The following is a 13862-nucleotide window of genomic DNA, read 5'->3' as shown; positions in this document are numbered from 1 at the left end:
CTCCAACTTTTCAACTTCAACTTCAACTTGGGCAATATGCCCGTCTGGGCCTGATATATAGCTCTTAATTCAGCTCGATTATCTGCTGCAATCGAATGTGTTTGAGTTCAAATTCAAGTATGAAGGTACGACACTGGCTGTTGGTGGAGTAAAATCAAATAAAAATACACTTTGAGTGATATTTACACCAAGTAAGAACAAGGAAGGAAGTTAGGTTTGGGAAGTCGAAGGTTGTATACCCTTGCAGTTCATAATTTTATCATAGATCAAGTGGGAAATTGATCATAACTAGGGCAAAAATGACTTAATTTTAATTCGGAAAGCTTTTTTATGCTACTTTTTTCTAGGGTAACAAATCTGCTTACTAAATTGTAAATTTAAAAAAAATTCGAATTTCGATCGATTTTTGAGAATTTTGATGATGTAACCCCTTATCATTTTTTGAAAAAATCGATGAAAATTTTTTTCTTCAGAAAATGGCTAGAAAGACTCTTCTGCTAATGCTGATCAAGAATATATATGATTTATAGGGTCGGAAATGACTTCTTTACTTTGTTTTAAGCTTTTGACTAAATAATACCCTGCAAAAGGTATCAAAAGATACTTTCAGTGATGTTTACACTAAGTAAAAATAAAGTCTGGTTGGCATTAAATATATTTTTAGAGTTTAAAGTAAAAATAGTGACCGATTGACATTTAAAAATATATTTAAAATTACCTATAAGTGTCTTTGAATTAAATTAATTTTTTGTTTATATAATAAAATGAATATAAATAAACCAAAAGTTATTTATGTTGTGGTTTTAAAAAGATTTTAATATTTGATAATGTTTATCTATTTTTATAAATATTTAAAAATGTTTTAAGGGGTTTATTGGTACTTTCAATTATATGTTTAAAAACATTAAAAAGACTTAACAAGTTTTTAGGTCATTTAAAAAATATTATACTGACGGTAAACAATTAAAAAACAAGTTAAAAAGTATGATCTTTTTTTTTTACCAAGATTATATTATTTTTTAGAACTTACAAATTAAAAATTATATATAGTTGAATTCGCTTTAGTGATATTATTTTCCTGCTGCTACTTCAAACATTCAAAGCTGGAAGCTTTTGGCACTTGCGTGCGACTCGCCGCGCTTTTATGTATGCCCATTAAGTTCGCACTAAACCACTAAAAAAGGCTGTTAATAAGCTGAAATTGCTGGCAAGAAACCGCTGGCTCATCAATGAGCGATCTGCGATCCGCGATCCATGATCAGCGATCGAGTCAGCTGCTCCACTTCAGCCGCAGTTTATTTTACGAGCATTCATTTCGGCTGACAGCTTGTTAATTATTTCGAGACACTGCCCGGTGCGTGAGTGTTTGTGTGTTTAATTGGTACATAAGCGATTCCTATTCCAAATAGCCTCTGTTTGTCCGATCAGTGTATATGTATACTACTACAAGAGCCACTTGACCAGAACTGAGATTGCGGCTTATCAGTCAACAAGGAGAAGGAGACCCCCTCCTGCTCAAGGGGTTTAACCGATTGGCCCAGAGTCAATAACAACACCCTGAATGCGAATTCGAATTCATTAAAGTTGCAGCCACTTTCACCTTTCAAGTTAGAGTGCAGTTAGAAAAATTTATTGGGAAATTATTTATTACAAAAATATATTATTTATTGAAGCCAGAAAAGGTTCATATTAGATACATGACCTTTTTTATTTTATATAAAATAAATTTCTTCGAATTTCCTCTTCCATTTGAAACCCATTTTTCCTCTTAGTGTTTATGGTCGTTTATCCAACGTTTATGCAAATTGTCCGGCTGCAACTCTAAAATGCAGTCTGAGGATAAATTCGTAACGAATTACCAATCAATTGACCAGCGAAACAAACAGACCCAGGCCGAAGCCAGACTGAGGTCGAGGCGGCTGGCTCTGGCTTGTAAAACGATTTGGATACGAAATTGAAATTGCAAGGAAACTAAAACTAAAACAAAAACAATTTAAATATAATGGAACCACAACGACTCGGTCTCGTGGGGTGCCGCTTCTGTTCTGAATAATTCAGCCAAAGAGCTGGAGAGCTGGAGAGCTAAAGAGCAGCAGTGGCAGTGTCGGCAAATTAAATCAAATAGTTATATCATGCGAGTAAATCGCTGTGGATATCGCACATACGCCCCGTTGACCGCAGACTCGAGCAGCGGCCGAAGCTACTTACACGCCACGCTCATCGCTCCGGGCATCAGTGCGCGCCCAGTGCTCAGCCGCAGCAGATCGTGGATAGTGGATATACATATAGAGAGTGGATGCAACACAGATACTGGTGGCAAATATTTGCTTATCGACTTCGACTTCCTGTCTGCCAAATTCCCCCGAACACGTGCTGCCACGACTGTGGCCGGGATCTGAGAGCACAAGCCCCCGGTTCCGTCTGCGAATCCTGCTCCTCCCGGTTTTAGCTACAACTCCAATCAGTAGCCACTCCGTCGGGTTGGTTTCTTTCTGTGTTTTGTTTGCTGCTGCTTCTGCTCCAACTCCAGCTTGAGGTCCTGCCGCCATCATGCATTCGCCGGCTGCCAAAGTGTCGGGCTACGTCGTCCTGATGACTGTGCAAATAATTTTCCTGGTCCTATTCTGGCTGTTCGTGCGTTACGAAAAGACGGCACTGCCACGGGCAATCGATGCCGAAGACGCTGGATCAGCAAAGGAACACGTTTCGAAATATCCGCGTGAGTAGCAGGGATTTTCCCACAAACTTTAGGAACATTATCACAGATTTGTGTAGAAATAAGGAAGTGTTATTATCATTTATTTCAAATAATTCTAAGATTATTTTAAAATGGTTAAATAGTAAAATATAGAATGAATCAGCTGATTTATTTCACACTTAATACACTCCCCTTTTTATATTCCTAGATTTACCCCTCAAATTTAGCCGCAAATGTGCGAAAAATATTGTTTATCGCCATAACCCAGTTCTCCTTTGTTTTATTATAGATTTTTGCATATACTAAATATATATTTTTCGGTCAATTAGCCAGCTTAGGCTAATGGAAAGTGTCTTAGGGCAAATCTACCTGGCAACAGCTTATATTTTTATACAAAAAATCAAGGAAGAGAGCTTCCTTCACCCTTCTTTCACTATAATACTTTGTAAGAGCATAAAAGACGAAAGAAAATTTGCGAATTATGTGCGTGTTTTGGGGTAAATAATTCCCCTTTTGTGCGGATGCTGTTATATTTTTAGAATTTGCCCCATGAAAATAAACCACAAATGTGCGAAAATAAACTGTCAAGCTTTTTATTCGTTTGAGGTTTATTTTTATACATTATTATTTGTTATTGTTTAGAGTTTTATAATTTAGAAAGTATGGCAGAAGAGCTTGTTATATATCTTTAAAAAACAAATTCATCATAACAAATAATTAGAAAACAAATATCAAATAAATAAACCAATAACAACCATAAAAACAAAATACATAAGGAATTAATATCAATTAAAAGAGGTTCTCATATGGGTCGGCTTTTTTTTATGTTTTTATATATGCTTCATAAAGTTGACCATGAAAGTGTGAAGTATATTAATATTTTTGTGATTTAACCCTATTTTTAGTTTGATTTTTATTTTTGGTTAATTAGCTAGCCTAGGCTAATAAAGTTACCAATTTAAAGTTTACTTGGCAACAGTTAAAAATATAATGACATGATCTTTGAACAAAAACAAGGCTTATTCTCTCCTTCCTAACCCTTAAATAATGATCAAAATTGACTCGTTTCATATTTCGGGGGATTACAAGCACTTAGCAGGTCAAAACAATTAGAGAGAAGCCAAGTAATAGCTTTAAATCACAACGAAACATATAGAGCTATTACCCATGCTCTGCTCTACTAGACTAACTCTACTCTTTGTTTTTTTTTTGAAGAGAACTGATAGAAGGAGTAAGGACCCAGGGCAGGACCCGCATTGTTTGCCAAGTGTTGGCGGGTCATAAATAAATGAAGTTCTTTTTCGCACAGTCTCCTCCGGCCCCAGGTCTTTTGGGTCCCGTGGCACCAATTCCATTAATTACTTTTTGCCACTGGAACTGGAATATACATGTACATGAGACTCTATATGGTAAAATACCGAACCGAACTGAACCGAACCCAGCGGCAACAACAATGGCACACACACACACACTCGCACACATGAATAATTAAAGTCATTAATTTCAATTTATGCAAATGCGTCTGTAAACAACTTGTTGCAATTCATAATAAATAAATTAAACCGTATTTCACACTAATTGCACCCGCGCGGGCACACATACGCACAGTGGGGTTTGGTTGTTGTTGTTGTTGTCGGATAGGGTACAATGGGGGTGTCTCCTAGGGGTGAACTTTGGGGGAAAGACTCGGCCATAGCGCCTTGGCGCCCTGGTGACATCAATCTCAATGCAATTGACTTTTGGCAGCAGACAATTGGGCGGTTAATTGAAACGACTTGACTCAATTAATTGGCATCCCAACTGGCCAACATCCTAGTGGCCATTTTACACATTAAGAAAAATAGTTTACTGATTTTATAGGAATTTAAAAAACTTCTTGAAGGAATTTAAGACTTTAATTATTATTTTTCGTTATTTAAACTGTAAGAAGATATTTTTAATGATTTAGAAAATCAATATAGGTTGTCTCTTAGTTGACTACGACTTTATACTTTTTACACCCAGAGAAAAATTCTATTCTAATTTTAAAGCAATTTAGAAAATTCCTAAAGGAATGTAAGACCTTAAATATATAGATATTTTAAAAATTTTAAAAATTCTTTCTCAAATTTTCAGTATTAAAATTGTAAGAAAACATTTTTAAAAGATTTATAAATTTTCTTTATGTTTTTATTATATATAATTAAGTATATTTTCTATAATTATATCCTTAACCCCCTCATTTTCCCCCCCCCAGAATTCCAGGACATCCAGGTGATGATCTTCATTGGCTTCGGTTTCCTGATGACCTTCCTCCGCAAATACGGCTACAGTGCCACAGGCTTCACTCTGTTCATGGCCGCCTTGGTGGTACAGTGGTCCGTGTTGATGAAGGGATTCCTGCACATGGAGGGTGGCAAGATCAGGTGAGAGTAGTTTCAATTTATTAATTGCTCTTCTCCGGAATGTCCGGAACGAAACTGACAGCCGGACAAAGCAAATAAGTCGAGGCAATGAAATGAAGAATAATACCCTCGGGCTGGAAATGAATTCAAGCAATTACTTTAAATGAAGAAGTCAACCTGAGGGGGCGGGGCTATTGAAGGTGGCTCTGAGGAGGATGGAAAGAGGCAAGTCAGCCTCTACTTATGCTAAGTGAAATGGGCAACAAGCTCAAGTCAAACGGCAAACAAAAGGACAAGCGACTGCAAAGGAGCCAATGGAGCTGACAAGGAAATCAACAGAGGAAATAAAAAGCAGTAAAAAGGGATTTGGAAATTTGAAAAGTAGGGTTTACAAAATAATTAAAATTATCAAAGCAACTTTATAATATTTATTTTTAATGATAAAGTAAAAGAAGAACTTTAAAAATATAATTTCTATTTAATTTTTATAATAATATTCTCATTCTCTTTAAATTTAAAAATTCCACTGGCAACTTCTCAGCTTAAAATCCCTTTTAGAACCTAAACTAAACCCAAAACTAGCTCTAAATTTCCCTCTGTGTATAAACATTAACTGCCTGGCCAAATGGAAACGCTTTAAAATGTATTCCATTTCATTTGGCGGCCATTCGTTGGTTAAGATGCCGCCATTTTTTATATGCTGCCGGGTGGGCGTGTCACCTGTCGCACTTCCTGCTCACCGTTTGCTGTCCTTTTTTTTTATTTTTTGCCCCACAGCCTCTCCCTGGAGAACATCATCGATGCGGATATTGCCGCCGCCGTGCCCCTGATTAGCATGGGCGCCCTGCTCGGCAGGACCACGCCCATCCAGCTCCTGTGCATGTCCATCTTCGAGGTGGCCCTGTTCGCGGCCAACGAGTACTTGGCCCTCAATGTGTTCAGTGTGAGTAATTACTTAACATCATTCGTTATTTAGTTTAAAGCATTTAAATATTTATTAAAGCCAAATGGCTAATGGTTTGCCAGTCAAAAAATTAGCATAACAAAAACAACGGAAAAATGTATGACACAATGTTTGGGTATTTGGCCGAAAATTATTTATGAAAACAAGTTTAAAAAGGTCGCGGCAATACATGTGTACTTTTGGGTCATAATACCATATGCAAAACGAATTAAAATGTATGTCAAATTTCGGCTATAATATTATGCAGTTTTGAGAGGTAATAAAAACAAGCTGGGGATTTTCGCTAAAATTAATGAAAGGAAAATGGGGCATTTCAAAATGAAACTAAAAAGCTTGAAAAGCCAAATTTTAAGCCGGAAATCGGAGAATTTATTTAAATATTCAAACAGTTCCAGGAATGTAGATATTTCTCTTATTTTACCATAATAAATATAAAATATTTAATGACTGATTTATTGTTGAATTTTATCAAGAGATATTACCTTTCTTTTGACAGATCTGCGATTGCGGTGGCTCCATCACCGTGCACGCCTTTGGCGCCTACTTTGGCCTGGCTGTGGCCCTGATGCTGCGCCCCTCGAGCGACCAGAACGAGACTGGTAAGCTGGAGGGTGCCAGCTATACCTCGGACATCTTTGCCATGATCGGCACCACCTTCCTGTGGGTGTACTGGCCCAGCTTCAACTCAGTGCTGGCCGAGGGGGCCGGCGGCGAGCGGGCCATTTTGAACACGTTCCTGTCATTAGCCGCGGCAACAGGTGAGTCACGTGCCCCGGCAATTAGCCAGCTCAAGTGGAGGGCAGCTGGAGGACATCGCCATCGGCCATCGGCCATCTTAACTCTCACACACATCTTCCGGCTGTCTTCGCCCACTCGTACCTAGAGTCTCCTTCTCGCACTTGGCTCTTTGGGGCCTTGTTAATTATAATGTTGGCGGGCCTATTAGCTCGGCTACGAATGAAATTGAAAAGGCCCAGGGAGCTGAATGAATGCCCTCTTAGTCCCTGCTCCCTGATCCGTTGGCCACCTCTTTGGGTCCTTGTGCATGCGACTCACAAACTAATTAAATGTCAAATAGTTTCGTTAACACATTTGAAAATTTATTTTGAGCACGTAGCGCACATAAAAACGAACCGAATGGCAGGAGGTCCAGTCTGTCCGGTATTTGCTTAGTCCGGTTCAGTGCAGTGAGAGAAAAGGGTAGGGAATTAGACCTAAAAATCGTTATTTAATAATGAAAGTAATAGTTAATCCAAAAGGTATAGTATTCCTTTTATATTGTTTCATAAAATATTTCCAAAACAAAACATTTGGTAGTTTCTAAATTCCCTTAAAATTTTGTTCAAGTGTTGGTCAAAACCAGGACCATGTCCAGACACACACACACACACACATTTAGCCATTGAAAATGTGCTAGAGGCAGGAGCAACAGCCACCCAGAGATTCTGGCCTGGGGCTGGGCTTTGCCTGGCCTGACTCTCGCTCGGTTAATGTAAATAACAAAACACAAATTAAATGTATACAAAGGACGAGCGGCGGCGGCGGCGGCAGCAACGCCCGACATCAGTAATAATAGTAGGGGCCAGCAGCAGCTGAGATAAGCCAAGCTGTGGAGGGCAACACTTGGCTAACTGTGGCCAGTGAGAGAGAGTCCTTGCAAGTCCTTGCTCTGCCTCGCTCTGTCCTGGACATGGTATTAAAGCCCTCACGTTACGGCGGCAACGTCGGCGGAGGTAACACCTAACAAGGCGCACATGAGCTCGCCGGAGCCTGGGGGAATTTTGGAGAATAGCTCAACCGAAATGTAGATGCTCTAATAAATTTCAAATTGGAGTTGAAAATAGTAAAAGAAAGCTTAGTTATTTTGATAGAAATATTACTTGTTAAACAAATATAAAATGTAAACTAAATATATTGGTAGGAAAGTCATTCAACTTAAAGGAAAACCCTCAATTTTTAAGGCTAGCTTCTCATTTTTATTCAACAAAATAATAATAATAATAAACTGGATTGTTTTTTCAGACATTTACTTTATTTATTTCTATTTATTTTCAAGACATATACTTTACTTATTTCAATCTTTTCCCTATTTATTTTTCCTTTAAATGAAGCCTAGCTCTCTCTCTTCTCGTCTTCCCCTTGAAAGTGCTTCTCGAGCACAACTTAATTTGGTTTAAAAACTGTTCTCTCAATAAACTGCATATTCAAAATTTGTTTGCAATTTATTTCTGACCAGAGGAAACTTAATCAATGCATTCCAATCTCCAGAGCAGACTGCGTTGACCCACTCCATGATGGGAGGCTATCCTAGGGTATCCACACCAAGAGAGGGAAAGTCTTGTCGGGTATTTTATGCGGAAGGATGTGCGATTAGTTGAGTCAACGTCCGATCCCCTCGCTCTCTCTGTCTCTCTCTCTCAGCCCTAATACCAGGATGCCAACGTGGCCTTGTCCATTCGGTGGCCGGTTGCCCGGCTCACTAGTTGTTGCCTTAATTAAACTAAAGCTGGGCTTCAGTTCGATGCTGAAATTAGAGGCGGTCTGGTGGGTGTGGCCCCTGTTCCATGTCGGCCATGCGGGCGGACATGCATGGTTAGGACTCGGGCAGTATTGGAGGCTCACAAGGGTGGTGGTGGATCAGACGACGCCATTTGGTGTCCAAATGCGGCGCCAACAGCAAAAATACGCCCCAGTTGTTGTTTTCACACCAGGCACAAAATGAGCCAGAGCGCGTCGTCTGGACCTTGTCCGGGGAATTGCACTGAAAGAAAATATATGGGAGAAATATTTATAAAATTGAATACCATATAAGAAGGCTTTAAATAATTTTTAAAGATTTTTAATAATTAAAAAAGAAAGCTAAGCCTTGCAAGTTGTATTAAAGAAATAAGCTAAGCATTAGGAACTTTTTAATACCCGTTTTTATTTAGCAAATAATTTTATTAAATATTTACAATCATATTTATAATATAATTATTTAAAGAAAAAGCTTCTATATTATTTCTCTCCCTGCCCCTTTTGGGTTTGGCTCTGGTTAGGATGCTCGTCTGGTCATTCAGGCAGGGTTTTTAGGGACCAAGGGCTGGGGGTTGCAGGAGGCTGCCCGCATTGGCCAACAACGTTAAGCACAAAACACATTTTACAGTCGCAAGTGACACCATTGGCGTTAATTTAAATTGTTTAATGTTCGAGCAGCCAAAGCAGCATCAGCAGCAGGAGCAAAAACAACTAAGGCAACGCCAACTGATGTCCTGAATCTCGGATGCCGTTGGCTTGGCTTTGGTTTAGTCCCGGGCAAGGACATAGCTGTAGCTTGGCTGTAAAAAAGCTGTTTAATTGATTTTTAAGCCAGAATTTGGTGTTCTCTATGTTTTTGTGTCGCCCGGACAACGTCAAAAGCTGTTTTGAAATTGTTGCGGTTGCCGCCGGCTGCCCTCTCCTTGCTGAGATTTTTGCCCAGCTCCAGTATTTGTAGTGGCCAACCGAGTCCTGGCCAAGTCCTTCTGGCCTTCTGGACTAATTTATGCAAATTATTATGGCTGCAACATATGCTCCGCCATAAAATGGAGATTTTTAAGTATTTAGTGTTATTCAGCCGAGATTTATGCTGGCTGCCCGGTCATAAACTGAAGCGTCCTCCTTGTTGTTGCCTGGCAATCCGAGGGATCTTGGCCCTGTTGTGTTTACAATTTTATTAGTTTCGTGTTTATTGCAAAAGTGCGGTTCCAGCCAAGGCTGGCTGTGGCTCTGGCTCTGGCTCCGGGTGTGTCATTCCTGCTGCTCGAGTGATTAGCGATAGCTGGGGTGGTGGTAAACTTAAAAGGGGGGATTTCCAGTAACACCCGGGAGTCTAGTTGAGAGACTGGAGGCGGGTAAATAAGCATAGAACAACAAGGTGGCACAAACTTTGAGACTTTGCTGTTCAACAAGTCGGGTACGTGATATTTCCGCTCAACAGGTCGTATGCGTTATTTGCAGAAAATTCTGCGTCACAACAAGTGCAATTTATGAGGAAATAAAAAGCTTATTAGATAGTTTGGTAAAGAGAGAGATTCTCTGAAAGTTTAAGATATTAAAAGAAAAAGAGAGAGGTATTTTGATTAATGTTAAAGAGCAGACATTTTAAAATAGATATGATATTTATAAAATATATTTAAATTAAGATTTAACTGCTTAAATCCTTTAGTACTCTTCAAGCTTCTCTTCCCTCTATAGCAAATAATGAAAAGCATTTCACAGCCACACTCAAAAATCCATTAAAATCATGTAATTAAGCCCATCATCTGGGGTGCATTCAAAATCTGTTCGCAGCATTCAATTTCTAGTAGAAACCCAGAGCCGCAGCATCCTCAGCACCTCATCCCCTCGCCGACTCCCTAACATTTCGTTTCCCTTCCCGTTTCAGTGACCAGCTTCGTTGTATCCGCCCTTGTCAGCCACGAGAATAAATTGGACATGGTGCACGTGCAGAACTCGACCCTCGCCGGCGGCGTAGCCGTGGGCACCGTGTGCAACCTGCTCCTGGGCGCCCATGGAGCCATCTTAATTGGCATTATCGCCGGCACGGTCTCGGTGCTGGGCTATCGCTATTTAACAGTAAGTTTGACTAGCGAAACTAGCACACAAAAAAAAAACTAGTAACGATAGAGTTGAGGCTACCGAACTGAGGTTACCATAGGTTACGAGCAGTTAGGAATAGCATATTCTTTTACCTCTTTCAAAACAAATATTTATATAACTTTACAGCTATAAGTTATCTGTGCAGAAAATATGTAATTTAAAATATTTTTTTTAATGATTTTAAGGGCTTCATCAGCTCTATATACCCATTTTTCGAAGCCACTAACTTTCATAAAAAAGGAGTTTTTTTTGCATAAACCGCTCCATGCTAGCACAACCCGCTATTCAAATGGAAGAATTGGGTGAGCAGAGTGGTGGACAGGGAAACCAGGAACTAGAACTAGAGCTAGCGGTGGCTTCGCTTTAATTAGTGCGCCTAGGAAAAATGCGACGCTAATGAGTAAAGTTTGTTGCCCGCCGGTCAGCCGCAGCCGGGAGTTCATTCCGTTTCCACTTTTCTGGCCTCCCCAGGTTCCCAGTCTCCCAGTTTCCCATTTTCCATACCCAAAACCCGGGCTTTGGGAGCACACAGCACCGAAATCCATGAGGTTACTCCCCTAGTGGAGCCATAAACTAATTTGCAAATGACCAAGTGACACCCAGCGACTTTTCACTTTTAATCAAATTTAATTTAAAACACTGAGGTAAAAAATGGGTTATTGAGTATTTAGATTTCATGATGAAAATATTTTTTTAATTAAGGAAATTTAAGGAAATATTTTTAGAGGAACTTGAACAGTAATAATATTTCTGTGAAATGGAGTTCATTCCAGCTTTATCTACATCCAAGAAATCCCTAAAATAACCGAGACAATAGCTTCACCCTACAATAAAAGAAGAGTTCGTTATTGTCCTTCATTCATTTCATGTCCTTTGTCCTTGTTTTTAGCCCTGGTTGACGGCCAATCTGCGGCTGCACGATACCTGTGGCGTGCACAATCTGCACGGAATGCCGGCCCTGATTTCGGCCATTGCCTCGGCCATTTACGCCTCGATGGCCACTGTGGGCGAGTATCAGTCGGAGCTGCAGAACATATTCCCGGCGATGGTGGGCACCAACGGAACCGAGACCAAAATCATGGGCGTGAGTATCTGCATCCGTGCGCGTTGCAGCTGCAACCTGCATCTGCTTCTGTGGTGCTAATCCCTTCTTTCTGGTCTATACCCTTAGGGCCTTGGCCGGAATGCCAGTTCGCAGGCGGGCTACCAATTGTTTGGCATTGCAGTGACGCTGGTTATAGCCATTGGCGGTGGCATTTTGACAGGTAAGATATATTATTATATATAATATATATATTAGATATTATTTTTTCTTGATCAGGGGCCGTTTTGAAGTACACCAACTTCCGTAACCTCAAGAAGGATGAGCACCATCAGGACGAGCACTACTGGGAAGTTCCCGCCGTTGAGAACAAGGAGGAATAGTTAGTAGACTTTTGCCTGAGCAAAGATTGAATTCAGTTGCAGTTACACCCCCGAATGTGCCTTGTCTAACTACTCACGATTACGATTACCATTACGATTACAATTACAATTACTATTACAATTACTCGATTATTTTACTTATACTGACATTGCCCAGCCATTATTGTTTGAAATGCACGCCTGCCATTCATTTTAGCAAAAAGTTTGAACCAAATTGTTTGCCATTTCTGTTTTGCCCTTCGTCCTGCACTCGTATTTCCTTGATTTGATTTGCCGCCCCCTTTTTTGCAGCGAACTAGAAAAAGTTGATGAGCTTTTGTCGTAAGCCAGAAATCCACGAGAAACAAATGCAGCGAACGGCCATGGAAATCCCTGGAGGACAATGGGTCCATTGGCCAATCCTTTTGTTGTCCTCGCCTGCCGCCACGCTTAATTTTTGTAGACACTTGTCGCATTTAATTAAAAACTCCAACAATTTACACATTTAATTAGCGACGACGCCAAAAAGGAGCACTCACCCATACATAGAAAAAGTATTAGCAATAAAAATATATTTTGAATGTAACTTTTTGGTCGCCAATTAGGGATGGTTCAAGGATATGGGTATATCGAAAAAGAGTGGAATTTAAATGTAAATATTGAATTTATATTTGCTATACAAATAGATAACTAGTTACAGTCTTTGAAATATCTTTAAATTGTTAAATATCGTATGAATTTATTACTTTCAAGGCAATACTATTAGTATTTGGATATAAAAATAATTCCTTAAATTTTCTATAAAATTAACTTTGATTTTAAATATTCAAAATCATTATAAAGATAATTTTTTGAGTAAATATTTACAGGAAATATTAATATATTAATGAAAATATACATAAGTTAATGGTTACATGAAACAACTATGCATTTCTTGGCACTTATTTATAAGTATTTGCTTTCAAAAGGTGATTCTTTTTGGTTTTAAATCAATTTTATTTCGATTCTATAGATTTTTTACTATTTGTACCTCTACTCTTTATATTTTAATTTCCAATATTACCGATATTTTAAGCTTATAACCGATATTCCATATAAAACTCTTCCTCTCCGACATACATCTCAACTCTTGTTGCTCTTTTTCCCCGCTTGCCGAATTTATTTCGCACTTAAATGGAATTAAAATCATACACATCGACTGGCGCAAAAAGTTTGAATATGCTCGCCCAACTTTCGGATGATGCAAATGCCAACTTTGGCCCCAACTTCAGTCCCAGCACCAACTTCGGCTCCGGCTCCGAGTCCCAGGGCGCCGCCAACTTTAATTGGCGGCCATTCCTGCTGCGCAACTGGAATGCAATTGTCCCCGCCAACAATTTGTATGTGCGCGGAGCACTGCATTAGGACCCGGCTAATTAAGTGGCCTGTGGCCCACACACACAAAGTGCCAACCAATTAGCCGACTTTTTGCCCAAGACACCCAGATCCGATCCGATCCGATCTGATCCGAAGCTCAAATGCGATCCGGTCTGTGGGCTCAGCCGGAGATTAGAGCACCTGGCGGCGGTGCCACCTCAGCCAAGGGAAAAGGAAACTAATCGCCGGACAAAGGCGAACCAAGAATAATGTCTTGCCCACAACGACGACGATAAGCTGGCGGCCAACTACTTAACTTGGCTTTGTCACCGCACACACACACACACAGCTGCGTCTCTTCACCGTCACTAACAGGGCCCAAAAGGCAAACAATTAACGGCGAAAAGTTCAACAAGTTTCAATAAAAATTGTCAAG

General features: G+C 39.7%; 1 protein-coding gene across 2 annotated transcripts; it reads left to right on the top strand.

The window, feature by feature from the left end:
• Positions 1-2225: 2225 nt before the first annotated feature.
• Positions 2226-12812, top strand: Rh50 (Rhesus blood group-associated glycoprotein Rh50). 2 transcript variants are annotated; one of them, XM_017162806.3, is made up of 9 exons: positions 2226-2719; positions 4935-5103; positions 5860-6025; positions 6543-6804; positions 10452-10642; positions 11556-11750; positions 11838-11931; positions 11988-12090; positions 12383-12812. In XM_017162806.3, the coding sequence occupies exons 1-9, from the start codon at positions 2551-2553 to the stop codon at positions 12414-12416; spliced, it is 1383 nt and encodes a 460-aa protein (XP_017018295.1). In that variant the 5' UTR covers positions 2226-2550; the 3' UTR covers positions 12417-12812. The 2 variants fall into 2 exon arrangements, with proteins under 2 accessions (XP_017018295.1, XP_017018296.1); XM_017162807.3 differs by lacking the exon at positions 12383-12812 and having other exon boundaries at positions 11988-12305.
• The last annotated feature ends 1050 nt before the right edge of the window (positions 12813-13862 follow it).

This window comes from Drosophila kikkawai, chromosome 3L (assembly GCF_030179895.1).
Source record: "Drosophila kikkawai strain 14028-0561.14 chromosome 3L, DkikHiC1v2, whole genome shotgun sequence".
Classification (NCBI taxonomy): Eukaryota; Metazoa; Arthropoda; class Insecta; order Diptera; family Drosophilidae; genus Drosophila; species Drosophila kikkawai.
This window is presented reverse-complemented; position numbering and strand designations above follow the sequence as displayed.